Source organism: Mobula hypostoma, chromosome 9, assembly GCF_963921235.1.
Source record: "Mobula hypostoma chromosome 9, sMobHyp1.1, whole genome shotgun sequence".
NCBI lineage: Eukaryota > Metazoa > Chordata > Chondrichthyes > Myliobatiformes > Myliobatidae > Mobula > Mobula hypostoma.
Genome location: NC_086105.1, coordinates 20,240,051 through 20,264,135, shown reverse-complemented (window position 1 = coordinate 20,264,135; position 24,085 = coordinate 20,240,051). Strand labels below are relative to the sequence as shown.

At 37.6% G+C, this 24,085-nt stretch overlaps 1 protein-coding gene across 4 annotated transcripts in view; it reads right to left on the bottom strand.

The window, feature by feature from the left end:
- cttnbp2 (cortactin binding protein 2) overlaps window positions 1-24,085 on the bottom strand; it is a 158,360-nt gene that overhangs the window by 80,394 nt on the left and 53,881 nt on the right. For 2 of the 4 annotated variants that reach the window (XM_063057830.1, XM_063057832.1), the window contains 5 exons: window positions 19,497-19,727; window positions 19,064-19,171; window positions 12,254-13,991; window positions 9,338-9,541; window positions 731-830 (listed from right to left, as the gene is read on the bottom strand). In XM_063057830.1, the coding sequence (XP_062913900.1) occupies window positions 731-830; window positions 9,338-9,541; window positions 12,254-13,991; window positions 19,064-19,171; window positions 19,497-19,727 (2,381 nt within the window). The remainder of the gene's footprint in view (window positions 1-730; window positions 831-9,337; window positions 9,542-12,253; window positions 13,992-19,063; window positions 19,172-19,496; window positions 19,728-24,085) is intronic. The other 2 variants (XM_063057834.1, XM_063057831.1) reach the window with 2 other exon arrangements.

The following is a 24,085-nucleotide window of genomic DNA, read 5'->3' as shown; positions in this document are numbered from 1 at the left end:
AATACCCAGATTGATTACAGCATTGACAGGAACTGAATTTAAATTCCAGTACCTTAAGTTGGGAGGGATGCATACCATAAGGTTCAAGGACGGCAAGTGACGGTTGGAATCGCAGTAGTAGTTTGGCAGTCGTGAAGGGGTAATAAATTTAGCTGAAAGAGTTCCTGCAGATGCTGGAAATCCTGACTAGCACACACTGGACTGCTGGAGGAACACAGCATCGATGGAGGCAAATAAACAGTTGAAGGTTCAGGCCGAGACCCTCCACCGTGATAGGACAGGAAAGCGGCTGAAGCCAGAACGTACTTATTGTGCAATAAATTTAGTTGGTGTGATGTGAGACAGTGATGTGTGGGGAAAAGAGGTCTATTGGGTATTTGCTGAGCTCCTGCTTCACAAGAAAATAAAACTGTTTTCCAGGTGGCAGCTTCAGGTTGCCCTTTTAAGGATAGATGTATGCAGTATGCAATGCATATCAAGCAGTGAATCACAACCAAATTTTCTGAAGTGTTCTTGAAACAGCACTGAAATTTGATTCAGCATATAAGGGAGTTTTAAGGCAATCTGTCAGGCAATGGACTTCCAGTCTGGAATGAGAGTGCAGAAGCACTTGCAACAGAGTAGTAATATATCCTTGCACAACTGCTTTAGTCGTGTAAATTGGCTGTGGTAATTTCTAGAAGTCATAAACGATTTTTGAAGTCACACAGAATGAATAACGACATCTTACCCGACATGGCCCCCTGCAGCAGCTGCACATAACGGCGTGTATAAATTCCTTCCCACAGCATCAACCTGTGCTCCGGAGTTCAGCAGTAATGTTACAAAATCTACAAAGAAGCAGGTTTTCATATTTATAGTTGATACACTCACAAGCATTCAGATCTCTGAGATTCACTACATGACTCATATTTCTGTAAATACATTTGAATAATGTTAAAAATCCAACACAAATTGTTGCGTGAATTCCTGCGTGAGAAATTAGCAAATCTCTGCACAGAGAAATGAAAATGATCACATAATAGATGGTGAAACAAAGAAATAAACAGACTTGGCTGGAATTATAATCATCTTTGTGTTAATCATCAGTTTTTTTAAAAAACTTATATAGCTGGATTATTCAACTAGGAAAAAAAGTCATCCAATTTGAAATACAGGAATGATTCACTACAGTTAATTAACAGTAATACTGAAGTTAAGTTCACTAAGCATGAGTAACATGCTCTATTTTAAAAAGGCTCTCCTTCCCTTACTCACCCTTGTCAAATTCCATCTGTGGACTACATCCCCTTCTTCACCACCAGGCAAAAGGACCAAATAAATGCCATCGATACAGATGAACAACTTCAATGTGTGTGCATTAAAACAAAGTATATTTATAGCTTACCTTTAGCATACTAGTGGTGACAGCTTTTGGGGAAGTGTCTATAAAGGCTCTCAGTCATCCAGCTCATTGTATATCAAACAGTAGTAAATCAAGGCAACTGGACTTTGTGTTGTCCAGAAGACATTTCCACAACAGTTCACACCTCCATTCATGCAAAGACTAATTACCCCTCATTACCTCTACAACTCTTAACAACCTTCATGTGATTACTATGCCTCTAAACAACTCAGAGTTTTATAAGCTGGAAAGCTACCCACCATGGATCAGAACTGAAGAAGCCTCTCGGATGAGCGGCAACACATCTTCTGGACAGTACAGCGTCCAGTTGGCTTTTGGGAAAGTGTATTAAGGTTTATTTGACTACTGAAGAAATTATACATATGACAATGCCCACTGGCATTCATCATTAGTTCATATGTTAGTAACTCAAAATGCTCACTTTGTGTACTTCTAACTTAATGAAACAGGGCAGACATGCATTTTACTACTTAGGAAAAGTCTATAACTGAATTAATCTGATAATTTAACAAGGAGTCTATCTTGTAAGACATTGCTAAAATTCAATCCAAGTAACACCAAAAGTAATCAGAGTTTCAAAATAGTCCGCTCTAAAGAAAATATCCACTGATTTAATTTTCCTTATACTTTCTTTCCTAACCGTGAGTAGACAAGTGAATAGCTCCCTTGTACAATAAGATGGACTCGATCTCACAATCTACCTCGTTTTGATCTTACACTTTATTGTCTACCTGGACTGTACTTTCTCTGTATCTGTTACGCTTTATTGTGTGTCTGTTATTGTTTAATCTTGTATCACCACAATGAATTGAACTGTATGACCAGTATGCAAGACAAGCTCTTCAAATGTGACAATAATAAACCAATTCCGATTCTAATGATATTAGCATTTCTTCTATTGAAGCAAGGATTAAAACATACAACTATTTCTAGATGAAATGTCATTCTACAACACAATATTTTCTAATGACCTACCATTTGTTCTTTGGAAGATGGAGGGGTGCTCAAGGGGCAGGAAACAGATCTAACTAGATTGTTTGCTTTCCATGCTGGTCAAAGGATCAACATAGCTTTACACTGAAGCTAAGATGCTCCATTTTAAAATTACAAGTTACTTCTTCACCTGATTCTTCCTCCAGTTCATGCAGACAATCTTGCATCTCCCATTCCCATCTCAGGAAATTTCTCCCTCTCTGTCCCAGTCATAAGGTCATACAACATGGAAATAGGACCTGAGGTCCAACCTATCTATGCCAACTGTTGTCCTTGTCCTCTGGCCTCATCCTCTCAGGCTGTATCAGATCTTAATGATCCTGTTAAATACAAGCTTCTTAAGAATTTCCTTCTTCAAATCCTTTTAATAACCGCTCCACAAAACCAGTGATAATGCGAGTGAGGATTACACAAACTAATACTCTTATTACATTTTCTTCTTCCAAGTATAAAAGAAAATTAGCCTATTTAAAAAAAAAATCAATTTCTTCAAAAATATGGCCAACAGTATCCAACAATAAAAAAAATCACATTTATGCCAACATCATAAACCTTTTAAATGAATTTTCAAACAGTTAAGAATCCCCTAATTTCATCAGTAATTTTGGTATATTATTACCAAGGAAGTACTTTATGCTGGGAATCTATATGAAATTAGTGACAGAATGGTGACCTCAGCAAAGGGCAGGCTTGCCTTATTTTAAACTGAAGAGCCAGCAGTGTGCTGCAATCTGCTCTCTGGAATCTTTTGCAGGGCTTCAGTATCTGATTTGTATTTATACAGCGGGAGAATGACAAGCAGAATTGCCAGAATTAAACTGTAACACGCCTACCTCACCACCCACTTTCCTGGGTTCTCCAACACTCTGCTGGAGGTGCTAATGCAGGGGGAGGATCTGTTGTTTCCAACAGGTGGCAGGAGGACGCCTGCACCAGTCACACAGCAAAATGTTCAAAGGCAGCAAAGCAGAAGCACCACACTCAAAAGCCCTGGTAATGCAATTGTTGAGAAAATTAAAAGATTTTTCAGAAGGACTGCGAAGCAACTTTCCATTGCTTGATGAGTTCACTTTCTTGGATTTGTATTCCTGTCTAACTTCCACTTTCTTCTGTAAATCTCTGTTTCAACCTTCACATTCTGTAACCGGTACAATCCCAACTTGCACCTTTGTGTCAAGCCACCCTATTCTACCAAAAGGCATATGTTCACAACCTCTCACCAGCCCACACAATAACATGCTCTCATTTTACTTGTTTATCTGGCTGACAGACAACAGCAGGAAATAAGAGAGGTGGGTGGGGGAGAGAGAGAGTGGGGGTGGGAGAGAGGGGTGTTGCTGAAGGTAGAGGTTTTCTTTTAAAATACAAACATTCATAGAAACACTGATTTATTTAAGTGCATAGAGTTTGCTGGAAAGCACATTCTTGCAATATTTGGAAGTAATTTCTAAACATCACACAAATACCACCCTTCAAATATTTTCCATTTTCTCTAGTCTTGTATTTATTCACCCATCAGGCAAATTTACAATCACTATTGATAGATACAATCATCTACAAATCACCTTAATTCTTTTTTAATAAGTAGCTTTCTGATATTGGCCAAATTGCTTATTTTTCAGAAAATAGTCAAATTAATATAATCACATTTTTAATATGCAGATATCAAAATTAATCAAATGAATCAGTTGGAAATTAGCTACTTTTTTTTCAAAATCCACATTTAAATGATTTGGGACATTACAGAATTTACAATGGATAAATTTATGATGCTCTATCTTCTAACTCACAGCATTTATCTCTAAATCGAATTAACATCCAGTAGAATAGTCTCTACCTAGCTCTGCCCACATCTATAAATTTTAGATGCTTTACAAACAGACATTTTATTCTCAAAGCAGTGACAATTCAACCTAAGTTTTCAATTTGTCTAGGAATTTCCCCCAGCAGTGTAATTTTAAAATTGGTTTGCTTTGCATCAGATTGAGTCAAGATAGTAACATGCTCTTGGAGAGACATTTTTAATATTATCTCCAAGGTATTGAATATAGATATCTCTCCTCACCCTATTACTGCTATCTTTGGACTACCTAAAATTTCCAGTAATCTTTCTCCTTCAGCCCGTAGAATGATTGCATTTCTTACTTTAATGGCGAAAAGATGCATCTTACAACATTGGAAAGAGCTTAATGCTCCAACTACCTTTTTTTGGTTTTCTCAGACGATATTATGCTTGAACTTGGAGAAAATTAGAAGCAATCTTTATGATTCCTCACTTAAATTTGAACAGACCTGGAGATCTTTTATTCAATATTTTCATTTAATATAATTTTTTTTCTCCTCTTTTTTTGCTCCATATTTATATACCCTTCTGGTTTTTTTTTACTGTTTTTAATAGAGGTCGGGATTGAGGACATGATTTTAAGTTTTTTAACTCTGCTTGGTTCCAAGTTAGCCCATTGCTTTGCTTTGCTTTTAGTTAGTTGCACGGTGGGTTTTTTTTTGGGGTTTTTTTTTTTCCCTTTCTCTATTGATTTATATATATATATATATAAATTAGTATACTATTATGTTACCTTAGTATGTTATGTTTAAATTACATTGTTTGTATCATTTTTTTTGTATTAATATCTCCTGTAATTTTATTATATTCTAACAGTGTATTAGTGCCTATATGGCTTACCTTTTAGTATACTTATTCAATAAAAAGATTTAAAAAGAAAGAAAGATAGTAACATGCTCAAGAATTAATTTTCTCCTGTTATTAAGTGGTATAACTAAACAGTAATAAAGGTCATTACATAATGTCAGTGAGTATAATCAGCAAGAAACTTCAGCCTTGGCATTCATCCAGAACTGTCAGCGTCTATTACTAGAAGGGTGAAGGCTGTATCATGCTTTATACTGGAATTAGGAACAGAGTTTTAAAGCATATTTTTTTACGAGCTCGAGGTCCCCATTTCATCATAAAGCTTGGTGGAAGATTTATTATGGCCATAAGGAAGAAGCAACAATATTACACACTGCAGGCAATTTCAGACATATACAATCCAAAATCTAGTTTGCTGAATGCATTCCAAAAATGCCTTTTCTTTTTTTAAAATCTGATCAGGGTAACAATATTCAATACATTCAGTATTCCCCAATAAGGCAACAGGCTAGAAGAGGATAAATTAACAAATCAAACTCATTTTGTGAAAATGTTATGTGAAGGATTAACAGGATTGAGTTATGAATGTTCGTTGTATGGATTAATTTTTATCAGTGGCAAAATTTGGGCTATTAATTACATTTAATTCAGGATCCGGTTTATTATCACTGGCATGTGATGTGACGTGAAACTTGTTAACTTAATTCAGGTATAGATATCAATACAGAATAAAAGTTAAGTAAACTGCAAAAAGGGAACAATCAAAAACAGAAAGGGGATTCCAGATATAAACTCTAACAATTACAAAATTGTTCTTATTAATATACAAATCCAGATTAAGGAAAATGATGACAACTAACTCAAGAACAAAATTTGCTAACAGTGAAAAAATATCAGGCATATATAACACCTGAGGTGGGATTTCTGCCTTATTATAAATTATACAGTACGTGTTCCAGGAAGTGTTATCAAGTAAAATCATCTCTGCAAGTACAAGTTTTGAACCTCCAGGGCTAGGTCTAGACTTCTGCTTTTAGCTATTCTTCAAAACTTATAAGAGCATGTGGCCAATTATTTCTCATCACAAACCTTACTTTCTTCTGCATGAATCCCGGCACTAATATGTTGTTAACAAACTTTTTTTGTTTTGCACTTTTAATCTTTCCCTTTGAACTTACTCAATGGGATTGATGGTTCCTGGCTCCAAGTACCTGTAACGTGTTTTTTTTTGAAGCCCACTTCCCAACTTGTGTATAAATAAGACTCATCAACCAACCATGAAAAATGCCACAGGAAATTTACCATAAAAGCATATCGTCACTCTAATATGAGTCCAAAAATATTTGCAATGAAACATTTGATATGGAAACAGAAGAATTTTTAAAAATTGGCAGTACAGAATTAAACCTAAATACAAAGATGATATTCAGTAACAACAATATTGATGAGTAATTTCTTGGGACTGTTTCGAAATGTCCATTGACAACCAAAATTGCCCCATAGCATTTATGTATATTCTTGGACAAGTTTGACCACACACAATTTCATTGTGAGTACTTGTGCATGTTCAGTGACTGATCCTAGAAATGATCAGCATTTGCTATGATCTGACACGTTTTGGTACCTTCTAGAGCTGTTTCAATTTTCAGGTATCTGCAGGAGTCCGCCAGAGTGCCTCAAAGCTCCTGCAACTATCCAGCTACTCTTTGATGTGGCCATATTACTCAAAATTCCTTTGGAATACAGAATGAACAGGAAGAATGCAGAAAACAGCAAGCTGCAAGAAAGGGAGGCGATCACCTCTCTTAGTTCAAAGCCTCCAAACTGATGGCATATATATCAATTTCTCACAAAAACATAGAAAACCTACAACACAATACAGACCCATCGGCTCACAATGCTGTGCCAAAAATGTACCTACTTTAGAAATTACCTAGGGTTACCCACAGCCCTCTATTTTTCTAAGCTCCATGTACCTAACCAGGAGTCTCTTATTTGACCCTATTGTATCCGCCTCCACCACCATTGCCAGCAGCCCATTCCACACACTCACCATTCTCTGCATAAAAAACTTACCCCGACATCTCCTCTATATCTACTGCCAAGCACCTGAAAACTGTGCCCTCTCATGTTAGCCAAGTCAGCCCTGGGAAAAAGCCTCTGACTATCCACACAATCAATGTCTCTCATTATCTTATACACGTCTTTTCCCCTTCTGGTCAAAAAAAAAAATTCCCTCCCCCTCCCCTCTTCTTCTATTCCCCACTCTGGCCTCTTTTCACTTCCTACCCCGCCTATCACCAGCCCCTGAGTCCCATGCTCCTCCCCTTTCTCCGGTGGCCCACTCTCCTCTCCTATCAGATTCTTTCTTCTCCAGCCCTTTACCTTTCCCACCTGGCGTCACCTATCACCTTTTAGCTATCCTCCTTCCCCTCCCCTCTCCTTTTTTATTCTGATGTCTTCTTCCTTTTTTGTCCTGAAGAAGAGTCTCAGCCCAAAACGTCGACTGTGTATTTATTTCCATAGATGCTGCCTGATCTGCTGAGTTCCTCCAGCATTTTGTTGTTGTTGATCTGAAATATCTTGTAGTTTTTAATCCAATGAAGTAAAGGGAGTCATTGAGGCTGCCAACTCAAAAGATGATATAATGGGTTTAATTGTCAGCAATTCTAGAGAAAACCTTCACCTTCATTTGAAATGCATTTGACAACATGAAGCTGTCAGAAGCCCAACAAGGGCTGCTGGGGACAGAGCCAGCAGTTGTTCAATCATGTAGAGAACCTTTCAGGTTAATGCTCAATTATCTGCAAGTATTGATCAGGCTGTCAATTGGCAGTAGTTTGTTAAGCCATCAACGCTAACCCAGAAGGCATCTGCAATGCATAAGCTATTTGCTAATACTGTGGATAAATAACAATCGTTACAATAAATGGTACAAAGCAAGAATTCAAGAATCTCATACGAGTTTAATGCATACTATTAAAAGTCACTCCTGTCAGAGTCATATAAAAGTACAGCACAGAAACAGGCCCTTTGGCCCATCTAGTCCATGCTGAGCCATTCAAACCACCTACTTCCATCGACCTGCACCGGGACCATATCTCTCCATACCACTGCCTTCCACGTACCTATCCAAACTTCTCTTAAAAGTTGAAATAGGGTTTCTATGTACTACTTGCACTGGCAGTTTGTTCCATTCTCTCATGACACTCTAAGTGAAGAAGTTTCCCCTTATTTTCCCCCTTAAACTTTTCACCTTTCACCCTTAACCCATGACCTCTAGTTGCAGTCCCACCCAGCCTCAGTGGAAAAAGCCTGTTTGCATTGACCAAATCTATGGCCCTTATAATTTGGCATACCTCCATCAAATCTCCTTTCAATCTTGTACATTCTAAGGAATAATGTCCTAACCAATTCCGTCCTTCCTTATAAATCAGGTTCTCCATACCCAGGAACATCTGTGTAAATTTTGTCTGTACTCTTCAACTTTTGTTTACATCTTTCCTATAGACAGGTGATCAAAACTGCACATGATACTCTAAATTAGGCCTCAGCAACATCTTTTACAACTTCAACATAACCACCTAATTCCTGTACTCAGTACTCTGTTTTATGAAGGCCAATGTGTCAAAAGCTTTCTTTACGACCCTATCTACCCGAGTTGCCACTTTCAACAAATTATGGACCCGTCTTTCCAGATCCCTTTTTTCTACCACACTCCTCAGTACCCTACCGTTCAGTGTGTATGACCTACCCTGGTTGGTCCTCCCTTGCACTTGTCTGTGTTAAATTCCATCCAGTATTTTTCAGCCCATTTTCCCATCTAGCCCAGATCCCTCTCCAGGCAATTATAGTTTTCCTCGCTGTCCACTATACCCCCAATCTTGTTGTCATCTGCAAATCTGCTGATACATTTAACTACATAATCATCCAGATCGTTGATATAGATGACAAACAACATCAACCTCAGCACTGATCCCTACAGTGCACCACTAGTCACAAGCCTCTAGTCAGAGAGGCAGCCATCTACTAACATCTAGAGTAACTACCATCTACTCTTTAACTTCTCCCACAAAGCCAAGGAACTAAAATTGTAATTTCATAAGAGAACAAGGTATGCTGCCTTTTTGCATCATTAACTATGCCAGTTTTAAATTATTTAACTTGAAGGGGGAAACCTTAAAACTAGAGACAAGCTTTATTAAGTAGTATGGTAATATCAATTAAAATTTCACTAATGAAGTAATGAATAAAGTCAAATTAAAATAACTATAATAAAGTAAATATACCTGTATATCCAGATTTAGCAGCAGAATACAAGGCAGATGAACCTTCCTCATCAAGATGATTAATATCAATTCCATCTTCATTTAGCAGCATTGACAATAAAGTGACATTTCCCTGGGCAGCAGCTTGGTGAAGCAGAGTGGACCTGCCACCCAGGGGGACAGGACCACTAGGCATTAATGAAGGAATTAGGGAGGGAGACCTGCCTGTGAGTTGAAGTGAGAAAATTACAAGAGAAGAAACAGGTGAATAAAATCAGCTTGCAAGTACTGACGTTCAATACAGAGATGCAAAAGAACAGCACATTACAACAGATTAGCAAAGTCAAAAACAGTTCATACTTATTCTACATTTCCTCATGATTCAAAATTCTTTTTTTTAGCTAGAAGGTTACGATCATAGAAGCATTACAGTAATGTGCAAAAGTCTTAGATATATATACAGTATATCAAAGACTTTTACACAGTACTGTATATCATGTCTTTCCAGTTACCAAATAACACAATGCTGCTGAGCTAATGCAAAGCTAAGGAAGTTCTTCCCCGTGCATTGTTTAGTGGCGCCGGGACAGCAACCTTGCCAAGGTGTTAGCTCAATGCTTAACCCAGCACAGACGGAAAGCATACAAGGAGCCGGCTGGATTCGAACCTGGGAACTCTTATTTTGAAGTCCAAGTGCGGATACTGTTACACCACCAGTACAGACCACACAAAGATAAGTACTCTCATTTACTTTCCCAACTACCTTCCTATTTTAATCAATATACAGTACTGTGCAAAAGTCTTAGGCACCCCAACTATATATAATGTGAATAAGACTTTTGCACAGTACTGCATATGTAATGTATAATTTTACTTGTTTAAGCAAAAGCTATTTTGGAATCATCCACAATAAAAAAAATATATTGTTCAAACAAATTTCAGGGAACAGTTAAAAGGATGCCTCACAGCTTTGGGACCCAGAGTCAATTTTCACTTCTAGTGACCTGTGTGGATTTAACATGCTCTCCCTGTGACGGCATGGGTTTCCATTGGGTGCTGTAGTTTACACTCATGTCCCGAGTTAATTGCCTACTGTAAATTACCCCGAGTGCAGGTGGATGCTAGGATACAGAATATGCTGTAGCCAAATAGGTGGGACAAAGAGATTGTAGGGACCACAGAATGACTTAATCTAAAAATTGTTGAAATATTAGTGAACTTAAAAAGCTAATAAATTAAAACTCTGTATGACTGCTGGGAAAATACCTTGCACACTTCCAAGTTTAACTGTGGTTAGCTCTAATGAACTAAACTGACCTTCTCTAGACTTCCCATGAATTTATAAGTACCACGTGGACATTTCCACATTAAAAGGATTAATAGGCATTAAGGCATTACGTTACTCTACAATTATTTGAATATTTACGAAGACAAGTGACTTTATTTGATTTAGTAAAAAATTTGCTGTGTATCAATTATTCCATGTTGTATGGAAAGTTTCTACTGTCCTTCCTTGAACAAAAAGCAAACAGATTAAGGTAACAGAAAAATGTTTTTAATTAACCCTCTCACACATTTCTTAAATGGCGATTAAGTTAAAATTATTAATATAAATAAAGTGAAATATGTGAAAGCAGGCAGAATGCAACATTACTAGTTCAATATTTTTGAATACCGAGGTTGCTTTCGGAATTAATTTTAGAATTTCAGTAAGATTTATATAAATAGTATTTATGAACTATAATGACACACAATCCACCTTCTTCACAATAATCCCATTGCATTTTATCTTCAGCACATGAAAGGGAAATGGAAAGCATGTTCAAAAATATGAAATAAAGTCAGAATGCAAAGTGTTAATGCCACAGCTAAAGCACAAGGCTGTTAGAATGCATGAATGACAGTGTTTTAAGTGTTCAACAGCAGAATGGGGAATAAAGGCAATACAAATTCACATTCATTCGACTCTTATGATGCAAGGCAACACAAGCTATATTGAATATAAATTTGTCAGTTAATAAGCTGGAAGCTTAAAGCACTGCATGACATGCACTGATCACAAGGTTCCAGGGATAGAAATACAACTGCTGGCATCAGCATAAGTGAGAGCTGGTTAATTTCAGGCCCAATAAATCATTGCTTTTCTTTATCCCTAATGCCAATTAAAATTGGATACAATTTAATGATAAGCTGGACACTGATCAAGTATATTGCAACAAAGTGAGTGGAACAGGGAGCAGAAGCTTAAGAAAAACTGAAGTAATAAAATGTTTCAATAATATTCCAAATCTGCACTTGAACTTGAATGAATCTAGAGATACGATTCTCTTGAAGATACTAAATCACCATTTTCCACATTAATTGAATCTCTATCATCTGCAGTAGTATTAGTAACTCAACATACTGTAAACATTTGCATTGGAGAGGGGTGTTCTCTGCTGCAAGTGTATCAACATAAAGTTTACTGCTGCAAAGCTATGTTAGTCTCTAAGGTGTCAAGTCTTCATAAAAAATATTGCAGGGTTGCTCAGCAACTAAAAAGTGTCAAATGTGAAGGAATTACGCTATTCTGTTGAGAGTTACACCATTACACCATGATTTTACTAAACACTTCTTCACGAGATGATAATCCATCCGGAATGCTTAGTCAGCTAATTGCAAAAATGAAATATATGGCTATAACACTCAGGGATGCCGTATTAATAAATAAGTGGTGAGCTGGGGTGAAAGTTGGTGCTTAAAATACTATGGGAAATCCTAAAATGATTGCAAAACTAATGTTGATTTGGCCAATGTTATATTTTTAATTGTGTTTCAAAGGAATTGATTCTTGCCTCTTATTAAATCAAGGGTAAATAAAATGAATAAAAATTTAAAAAAAGATTTTGCATTTATGCTCATATCTGTTGTATTGGTATAGTATTTCAATCCCTTTACCTGATGATGTGATCAGTAGATTGTCTGTGCCACAAGGCCTAATGGAAGAGGTTCTTTTGGTTGTACTAGCAAGGTCAATGGAGGTGCTAGAGGCGATGGTGGTGATGATGAGGGAGTATTCTGAACATGCTGTTTGGCTCAGCTTGGGGGATAAGGAAGGCCTAGCACCCACCTGAGATGCAGCCACGGCAGGGACAGCACAGCCAGTAGATGTTATATCCACCGCTGGCTTAGGTGGCAATTGTGGCAATGTTGTCTTTGGAAGAATCTCCTCATTAGTTCCCTTATTTCCTGGATGTGGACTGGAAGAGGATGAGGCCATGGTTCTACCTTCCATCCGAGTGTTAAACCCAACTGTTGGGGAACGACTCCCATCCATAAAAACTTTTAATGGTGGATGAGGGGAGGATGGAGTCTGTGACAGTCCCGGCTTTTTTGGAGGAATAGGTGGTGGATTTCCTCGGTCAACTCTTGCTCCTGTGGGAGATTTTAATCCAGTAGGAGAGACATTCAGAGAACTGGTAATTTTACCGACAACCTGTGGGTAAGATGAGCCCTCACCTGTTGCTGAATGTGCCATTCCAGGTTTTAGATTACTAACAGTAAGATTCCGGTTTTCTGTGCCAAATGGAGATGTACTGTTCGTACAAGGTGGTTTAACCACACTCGGAGGACCTGTGAACCTTGATAGAACCTGGCTGACTGTATTCCGAGCCAGTTGCTTGGCAGGAGAGTTATCCCGATTAGTGGGTGACAAATCCCGCAACACGGGCCCCACCACAGGACTGCCATGCTTTTCCTGATCCCCAGCCTGGGCCTGAAATTTAAATCGAGCAGCTTGAATTCTTGGACTCAGTCCCGATTGCATAGTTGTGCACGAGCTCGGCGAGCTCAAACTCTGCATAGGTGATCCTGGCGAAGCGCACGGTGACGATGACACTGAAGAAGGGGGAGAGGGAACAATGGTACCGCTTGGTGACAGTGATGCACCGCTAACCAAGGGACCAGGGCTGCTGCTCACTGAGGGTCCATTCTCCAAACTGGAAGGAACAACTTTGGTTTGTGTTGGGTTGTCTTCAGAACTGATTATTGTTAGCAGTTTATCACCAACTGGCTTGACTAAAGGGGTGTTGCTAGACATACTCGACTTTGTGCCTCCTACAGTCAGAGAATTTCCTGCAGATGGCTTAGCAGGTAATGCTAAAGCTGCCTTTTTAGTGTTACTTTCATTGGAAATATCAATAAAAGGTTCTGTTTGGGAAGCAACAGTTAACATATTTTGCTTACTTAATCCAACATCAAAGTCTTTACTTAAACTACTGGACAATGAACCAGTTTCATTTTTATTAAGTTCTATCATTTTCTTGAAACTCTCAACTTCCAGTCTCAGATCTTTGGTACGGTTTTCCTCGCGATTAAGTTTGGCACGGAGCTGTTCTCTTTCGATGTCGAACTCTGAGAGTTGTTTTTCCATCTTAGCTTCCATCAGGACACATTTCTTTTTCTCATTCATCAGTTCCTCTTCCAATTCACTGCTCCTTTTTTGCTCGTCCTCTAGAGTTTTGGTGATTTCTGCTAAAGCTTGGCTTTCATCAACTACTTTGCCAGCAAGCTGTTTGCACTCCTTCACCAGCATCATTACAAGTTGTTTACTTTTCATGCGTTCTTCTTCAAATTGCGTGGACATTTTTTTATTTTCTGTCTCCAGTTGCTTTAACTGGGATTTCTCGAATTCCACCTGAAAAAAAAGGGTTCATATAAATCAATCAGCATTCAAGAAATAGTTTCAGCATTTTATTTATAACAAGGCCAAAAATAAAGAAATATACCCTTGGTTCCGTAGATAACACCAGATTGCAAGCCCCGTTACAGAAACTTGAAAAAATATGGACCAGTAAATTACTGGGGGGGGGCTGGTCAGATGGAATATGGAAAGATGATCAAGCCCCAGTCTTCTCCTGCTAGGAGCATTTAAAATAGCTACACTACAGTAACTGGATGGTACAGGTGTGCTGATCAACATCGATAGAACAGGTGAACTAGTCATTGTACTGCTTATGGGCAACGCTGAGGATAAATCAGTGACACATTAAGCCAGACTTGAGGAAACACTTCACTGGCTGTAATGGACTTTGGACTGTCTTAAAGCTATGAAGAGTTCTCAATAAATATCTTTATTAAAAGCCTTAATTTTCACGCATGCAATTCACTGGTTCATATTGATCTGAAATTTTTTTCTGTAAATAATACTTGGTACGGTAGGGATTCTCATATCAACAAACACAAGATTCAACATCAAAATCAACTGGTAGTTTCAGAGAACTGGCGAAAATATCAAAGTTCTGAGTAGATCTTCACCGGAAGAATTTAATTTGCTCAACATTGACAAGCAACTTACATATCAAAAATGTTTTAAAAGGGAAAACCACAACATGCAATCTGAAAAGGATGCATTGGCATTTCTGATAACAAAGTGTGATATACTGCAGGTGCAAAAATATCTGACGTTGCTGCTTATGTTCTGCATTTATGCTAATCAACTTTCTTTTAAAAGCCGAAGGATTTGTTGAAGGAGCTAATACACATAGATCTAAAACAGCAAGTCTCACATTCACCACCCTTTATATTCAGCTTTTCAGTTATATGAAAGAATTCCCTCATTTTTGTATGCAAGTACTTAGATGTGTTCCAAGAGTATTTTCAATTTTATTCGTGACACAAACAAGACAAATTTAATCACATTAGGCAGCCTTGACATTAAGCAAATGCTTTGCAACAGATGACATGATACTTCTCTTCCCCACACTCCTCTGCCCTCTCTCTCATCCCCATTATCATGTTATTTAATGTGGATGCACAGACGAGACTTTCTTCAAAAACTAAGTGATGGTATCCCTGAGCAAACGTTTGAGATGTCATCAGTGAAGAACAGCCAAACACATTCAATGGACCACTGTACACCAGGAAAGTAAAGCACATGACTTATTTCAAGAAATAGTTACCAAGGGCAGCAAGACCAGTTTTAAAGTACTGCCAAATTGCTGCTAAATATTTTATTGGAAATTAAATATTAAATTCAATATAGTAACAACATATTTAATTTGACATTTTTTATGGGAATATATTAATGACATTTCATGGCATTCTATTTTGCAAAGTTAGCACTATGACATGTCTTAGAGACACTGATACTTTTGTAATGATTAATTAATTTCTAGATATAACAACTCAGCAACTCTTCGCTTCTGAGTTGAATGTTAAAGATGCAGACATATCGAAAGTCCAAAACACAAGAGATTCTGCAGATGCTGCAAATCCTCATTAACGCAAACAAAATGATGGAGGAACTCAACAAGTCAGGCAGCGTCTATGGAAAGGAATAAACGGCTAATGTTTCAAGCCGAGACCCTTCTTCAGTCCTGACATCGACTGTTTCTTCTTTTCCATTGATGCTGCCTGACCTGCTGAGCTTTGTCAACATTTTGTTTGTATTATTCTATATCGAGGGTCAATACGATAATATAAACAGCACTTCATTTAAATATGCTTAGGAAAATATCAACACATATCATAGATGAATATAAAGCACAGGTTTTAACAGCATTTTCATTCTCTTTTAAATCCTTAAATGCTGTATTCAGCCGAATTACCCAGAAATAATTACCAAATAATAATTTGAAATCTACAATCAAAAGACAAAATATTCCAAACAATGGTGAATTTAATTTATAAGCATTGTTACCAGATTACTGGCAGAGTCCTTGCATAGTCTTAGATAACATATTCAACAAAAGCATTCATCACACATTCTCATAAAATATAATCTGTACTTCCACTTATGTAAAATTAATCTTCACAAAATTAATAATAGATGGATACTAATACCATTGAAACGACTAGGCTTAATGACTTGTGTGAACACAACTGAGCAATATCTCAGAAACAGTGATAAAATAAACATTTAATAAAGACCACAGTAATGGGGTCAAGACACTTCTCAGTAAGATCATGGCTAATCGCTGAATCAACCAGTTGTTATTCTCCATTTCGTCCCACATCTCTCAATAGCTCTGATTAATAAAAATCTGCACACCCTGGATCTGGAGTTAAGAAATGACCCATCTGCTGCACTTGAGTAATTTTTCTCTCAACCTTCCCCTACATCAGATGTTTCCTATCATCACGCCTGAAAGGCTTGGACTCTATTTCTGTATGTTACTTGTTCTTAAATTTGTCAGGCAATTTCTATTTATCTTATACACTGCAGCTAAACAGCACAAGAACTTAAATCATCTCAGAGCAATTATTCTGAATTTCCCATCTTGCACAATCTCTCCTCATAATTAAGACCTGGGATTCCAGGAACAATTCTGATTGTCTGCACTGGGTTCACTGTATTGCAAGGCCAATATATCCTTCTTAAAGTGTGCTGCCCAGAACAGATTGTACTATACCAGGCACAGTTTTGCATAGATGTGCATAACTTCCACAGCTGTGTATTTTGGCAGAAGAAGCTAAAGAAATTTGTTATGTACCTTCGACCTTCACCAATTTTTTTTTTTATCAATGCACCATAGAAAGCAACCTATTTTGATGTATCATGGCTTGGAACGGCAACAACTCTGCCCATGATTTCTAGAAACACACAATTGTGAGCACAGCTCAGCATGTTGCAGAATCCAGCTTCCCATCCATGGACTCTGTTTACACTTCTCACATTCTTGGTAAAGCAGCCAGCGTAAGCAAAGATCCCAGCCAGGCTGTATATTCTCTTTTCTCTTCCCTCCCATCGAGCGGAAGATACAACTGCCTGAAAGCACGTAGCACCTGGCTCAAGGATAGCTATCCTGCTGTTATATGACTATTGAATGATTCCTTAGTGTAATAAGATGGATGATTGACCTCACATCTTGTAATGACCTGCACATTATTATCTACCTCAACTGCACTTTCTCTGTAACACATTATTCCATATTCTGCTATTGCTTTGCACTACCTCATTGCACTTGTATAATGAGTTGATCTGTATGAACAGTATGCAAGACAAGTTTTTCACTGTATTTCAGTACAATATTCAACAAATTTACCAATTTCTTGTTTCCCGATGTTTAACATTCAAAATAATTGGTTCTCGTAAATTACCTCATATTTCTCTGCAGTCCAATTGCCACATATCTAAACAACTATTCTAAAGATCTGACTATTTCATGAATCATTATCTCTGTACTTTTATGCTTCTATCCAAGCTTCATCTATGCATATTTTTCCCATCTTTATCACATCAATGATGCAAGCCTTTTATTAAATATGATAAATATGTACCCTTTTCCTTTTGTTCAAGCAGTTCCCTAACTAGGTCAATACTTTGCCTTCAGCAGCATGAACATCAACTTTAGCTACTAACACCTAAGATAGACTTCATCGAAACCCTAATATTATGTACTGTCCATTCGCAATCCCTTAACCACTCTTTTGGTCACCTCTTCAAGAAAATGCAATGTTAGTAGGCATGTCCTAGGTTCCATGCATTTCATCATTATAGATATGAGTAATCTTCCACAAACAGATGCTAGGCAAATACTGTAATTTTACAGCATCCTCTTCTTGCCTTCCTTAACAAGAATTGCAAGCACAATTTTGCAATCTAAAGTGAATTTCCAAATTGCAAGCTATCTTACACAGCAACTCCAATGTTCTTATCTATGTATAATAAAGCCCTGGATCTTAACCATTTGCTCCTAGGCCATTGGTTCCTTCATGCAGAAGTTAATTTTATCTGTTTACCATTCCAAGTTCAATATTACTATATTGGAAAGTCTAAATATCATGTTTTCCTCCAAGAGTAAACACTGATGCAAGTAATTGCACTTTTGACTCCCTATTTGTATATTTTAGATAAAATTGTTTTTTTCAGTTATCAGAAGCTAATTTTGCTTCTTTTTTTAGCCAAACATGGTTCTCAAAGTATCAACATTAAATTTGTTGCTTCCTACAAGTTTTCCCCCAAAATGTTTCTAACTTTTTTGCCATCTCTTCTAATTTTCCTCAGAATATCAGAATCTGCGCTAGTCTTGGGACTTCTGCGGGCTTTTCTCTTTCATGTTATAGTGTCCGTGATCTTATTAGCATTTAGTGTCTATTTGACAGTAAGGTTTGAAGGAGAAATGCTATTCAGGACAGAAGGTGACAGGTTATTTTTGCAAAACCATGACATGGGATCTTTTAGTTTCAATATTAGCAATAATAACAGAGGGTCAAATGTTGATATATTAAGAGAATAGTGGATGGTTTAACAAACAAAAACATAACACGGGCAAACAAAAAGGAAAAAAGAACCTGTAGGTCATAACTCAAAAAAAACTATTTTGTATGAAGTGCAAAAAAAAGTATTAAAAAATCTGTGAAATCTTTATTATATCTAGGGTTTATATTAATATATTTTCATCATTTTTAAAATGTTTGCAAGTTCTCCAGTTTTACTGGGTAATCCTCAATCAAATCCTGAATGATTGTGAGTTGTCGTAACTCTGTACCTCTTTGATGAATACTATTCCCATTTGACACATTAAGCACATGGTGCAAAGACATCATGCAAAAATTCAGTTTCAGATGTCAAGTGGCTGATCGGGTTATGCTGAGTCTTCAGCTAAGAGCAACTTTATCTGTCATATGCCACTATTGTAAATTATTACTGCGGCACTTAGTATTCTTTCATTCAAATTTCCGTAACGCCAATAAAAGCCCTGATTATTCCAACCAGCCAACTCAAAAGTCAGTTGCCATAATTTCAAGCAAGTCTTATTTTCACACCTGCTGTAAAAGATGCTCACGCTCTTTCTCTAGCATGTATGTAACATCATCTCCCTGGGCTGCATCTTGGGCATGTTTATGCCTCTCCTCTTCAAGGTCCAAGATGACCTAACAAATGAAAAGTAATGACAAGCTCTGTGAAACCCTTTTCTTGATTTTGTAATTGGGCTCAACTTAACAAACCATGAATTCTTGCCTGCTATCGAACAGAATGTTTCATTTTGTTCCAGCCACAAACATAGCTCCTACCTATCCTGCTTTCCTGAAGAATTTGAAAGTTAATATTTAACCGCTCCAGTCTGTGCAATGAATGTACCATATTTTCTTTTAAACAATGCAGTGGCAATTGAGACATTTCAACAACCGCAATGATTTAATTTGCACTGATAATAGTTGGAGATGAAAAGGCGTTTAGCTAAAGCCTACCACCTACCTTTCGATGTCGGATTTCAGCAGCGGCCAACTGTGCAGACATTCGCTCCTGCATCTTTTTGCAGTGGCTCATGACCATTTCCAATATGGACAGTGGACTGGCGCAGATGGGCTGCTTATCCTTGCCGCCATCTCCACCACCTGCTTCATAGTCTCGCTGCAGAGCCAGGAACGGATCGCCAAGATTGAACCTCCCATAGCGTTCTTGGATAAAGACATCTTTCCGTCGAGACTAAAACGACAAGTCATTAAAAATCTTTAGCAGACTATTGAGAAAATGTTACTATTTATTGAAGGTATTTTTAGACAGTCTCAATGACCTCATTGATTCTAAACTTGTTGTTTTCTTTAATATTCTTTAATCACTAAAGCAGTACAGTACTAATATTTTCTATAATAAGTCTAATTACTTTAAGACCAGAAAGGAATCAGATTTTTAAAACCACGCTGGCAGTTTACACATAACTGTCATTTACTGTCCTGGTGAGTCTGAGATTTGGCAATAATTCACTTTTCAGCTCACTTGGACCCACTCTTAATTGAGATGCAATCTGGCTAATTCACATTAATGATGCTCAACAATGAAATCAAAGGCCTGGTAGGTAGCCTGTCACAGTTCAAAATTCATTTCTTAGCAGTGGGCTTTCAATCATCTCACACCTAATGTTTCTTATGCTTCACTGGAATTCAAGAGCCCATCATTAAAATATAGGCAGTCTTTCCCCTCCAGCTCACTGGCAGATTATATAGTTTTAGTTAAAATGCAAGTTTTCCAAGTGACATTGTACATAATCATAAGACGATAGGTAGGGCAACAAAATTAGGTCATTTGGCCCATGGAGTCTGCCCCGTCATTTTATCACAGTTGATCCAATTTTCTTCTCAGCCCTAATCTCCTGCCTCCCCCCCCCCATTTCCCTTCCTGCCCTGACTAATCAATAATCTATCAACCTCTGCCTTAGATTCTTGATTGACAAAAAAAACGACAATTTTTAATTAACAAAGTAATTTTAGGTCTACAATGGTAAGCTTACTCCTAAAAAAAACAAGGCTAATTTCTGGAGATTCAGATCAATTAATTTGTTGGTACAGTTTCTTTATTTCACCCTTGGTGTATATGATAAACCAATCTGTTGATAGTTTACTAATTCTAAGTTTAATACTTACATTCTTCCTGCTTTTCTACATAAAATTAAAGACAGATGAACAGGGACCACATTTGAAATAAAAATAATTAACTTGCAATAGATATTTCTGGAATAAAAAGTCTTCCCTCACCCACCCATCTTCACAGATTCTGTCAATTTTTCTTGTTTTTTGGAAAGGGTTTCTAAGTCAAAACTTATGTTTGTACTTCCCAGTTTTACTCAGTAAATAAACACAAATGAGTCAAATTATAAATGTGGGGCTGAATTTATAAACTGGACCAACAGGAGTTAAAATAGACTTAACATTTAAAAAAAGAAATGTTATTAGAACTTGCAATAATCTGAAAATAAGTTATTTGTTTACTAGTGATGGGGAAAATAACCCATACCAAATTAATTTTGCACAGATTCAATTTCTCCGTAACAATGTTCTCAGATCTTCAACATACACAGCCAATGACACTCAAGCCATGCACGTCAACTTTGAAGACAAAATATTTAAATAAGAAAAAATAATTCTGCTGGTAAAATGTTTGCAAACAACATTGCTTCTTTTCTGGTAAAACGATCATCATTCAAATTAAGGATGAGCTCTGCAGTAATTTTGCACATATGGTATTTTTACAGTTGCCAAGTGAATTCTAGATCTGTAATCTCTCCAACACTATGGCTTGCCTTCTGACTGCATGAAAAAAAAGTCAACCTGTTCAGTCCAGATGACTTAACACTAATTTCAAGAGCTATAAAGACAAGCAGACTTTAACCTCTTGAATCCATTTGAGGGAAATTTTCCAGTATCATTATCTCCACACAATATATAACAGTGAACACCTATATACATTAGGTACATACAGTAATAATTCTTGTTCATTTTTAATATAAAAATTCCCTAAAATGGTAAGGAGACAACAAATATGATTTCTTTTGAAAATCAAACTTTGAAACAGTTTTTTTTAATAGAGCTCACAGTTGCCATCTGACTGATATAAAGAATTTACTCAGTAATTATGCAGATGACCTTATAAAAAAAATCATCTTCCAGCTGCAGTTAAGACACATAAGGATTTAAGCATGAGTGCAGATAAAAATTAACACCAAAATGCTTCACCCAAAAAGAAGGCATGAGGTTGCCCTAGCAGACAAGGTGAAGGAGAATCCAAAGGCGTTCTACAGATATGTTAAGAGCAAAAGGATTGAAAGGGACAATTTTGGTCCTCTTGGTCCTACAGGGGCCAGAGCAGAGATATTTAAATCATCCGAGCAACATATGAGATACTGGAGTATTGGAGGCCAGCTGATATTGTTCCGCTGTTTAAGAACGCTCTAAAGTAAACCATGAAATTCTAGGCTGGTGAGTCTAACATCAGTGGTAGGAAAGTTATTGCAAGGTGTTCTAAGAGACCATATATTTAAACACTTGGGATAGACATGGACTGATTCAGGATAGCCAGCAAGGCCTTGTGCGCTGTAGGTCATGTCTAACCAATCTTATAGAGAGTTTTTCAAGGAAGTTACCAGGAAAGTGGATGAAGGCAAGGCAGTGGATGTTGTCTACACGGACTTTAGCAAGGCAGCTGACAAGGTCCTGCATGAGAGGCCAATCAAAAAGGCTCAGTTGCTCAGCATTCAAGATGAAGTAATGAACTGGATTAGACATCGACTTTGTGGGAGAAGCCAGAGAGTGGTAGTAGAGGACTGGGGGCCTGTGATAAGAGAAGTATCATAGGGATCAGTGTTGGGTCCATTGGCATTTGTCATCTCTTTCAACAATCTAGATGACAATGTGGTTAACTTGATCAGCAAATTTGCAGATGAAACAAAATTGGGGGGTGTAGGGGACTGTGAGGAAGGCTATCATGGCTTGCAGAGAGATCGGGATCAGCTGGAACAATGGCAGATGGAATTTAATGCAGACAAGTGCGAAGTGCTGCACTTTGGAAGGACCATCCGGGGTAGGTCTTATACAGTCCACGTCAGGGCACTGAGGAGTGTGGTAGAACAGAGGGATCTGGGAACACAGGTCCATAATTCATTGAAAACGGCATCACAGGTAGATATGGTCGTAAAGAAAGCTTTTGGTGCATTGGCCTTCAGAAATCGAAGTATCGAATACAGGACATGGTATGTTTTGTTGATGTTGTATAGGACATTGGTGAGACCTAAATTGGAGTATTATGTGTAGTTTTGGTCACCTACCTACAGGAAAGATGTATGTAAGGCTGAACGAGTACTGAGAAAATTTATAAGGATGTTGCCGGGTCTGGAGGACCTGCGTTCGAAGGATAGATTGAATAGCTTAGGACTTTATTCCTTAGAATGTTGAAGATTCAGAAGAGATTTGATAGAGGTATACAAAATTATGAGGGGTATAATAGGGTAAATGCAAGTAGACCTTTTCCACTGAGGGTGGGTGGGAATACAATGGGAAGTCATGGGTTAAGGGTGAAAGGTGAAAAGTTTAAAGGGAACATGAGGGGAAACTTCCTCACTAAGAGGGTTGTAAGAGGGTGGAACAAGCTGCCTGCACACATGGAGCGGGTGAGCCTGATATCAACATCTAAATGAAGTTTGGGTAGAGCGTGGATGGTAGGGGTACGGAGGGCTCCGGTCCTGGTGCAAGTCAATGGGAGTAGGCAATTTAAATGGTTTTGGCATGGACTAGATGGGCCGAAGGGCCCATACCTGTGCTGTACATTTCTATGACTATGACCCTAGTTTAAGAAACAAATATGGATAAAATAAGCTGCTTCATAACAGACTTCAATTAAGAATTATTAGATAGCAGCCCAAGTTTGATGAATTACAAAAGGAGCTGCTCCTGGCCTGTTTATGATTTACTAAGACTCTGCACTACATAGACTAAACACGGTATCAGGTCCGAGCTCCTGTCTGCAGAAACGGTAAACTTAATTTTGAGGAGGTGATGGGCACTGTGACAATTCCCAGATTAGATTGGGGAAAAATAAGTAACTCATTCAGCATTTTCACTTCTACTGTTCATCACAAAAACCCTGCTGAGAATGCATGCAAATTGATGTAAAAGAGGGATGAGATCGAGCTCAGTTGTCATGCCGGCTACCCTTTTGCTAAGTGATCCATTATCAGCACCAAGTCTCAACTTGGTTACAGCAGGCAGGAAACCAAACATCCACAAAGACATTAAATGACAGGCAAATGATGGGCAAGAGCAGAAGAATTGTGAAAACTATCACAAAAGAATTACACCAATAGATTGTAGCTTCACTATCAGTGCATTTTCCCATACTCTTCAGAAATATTTACATTTTACAATTTTTTTTGATAATTAATGGAGTATTATCACAAACCAATAAAAAGCAAAAATATGTATGAAAGGACAAATGAATTAACAACTGTATAAACACTGCCAAGGATGATGCATTAGGATACTGCTCAAGTGTCTAATAGGATATAGAGCCTAAAA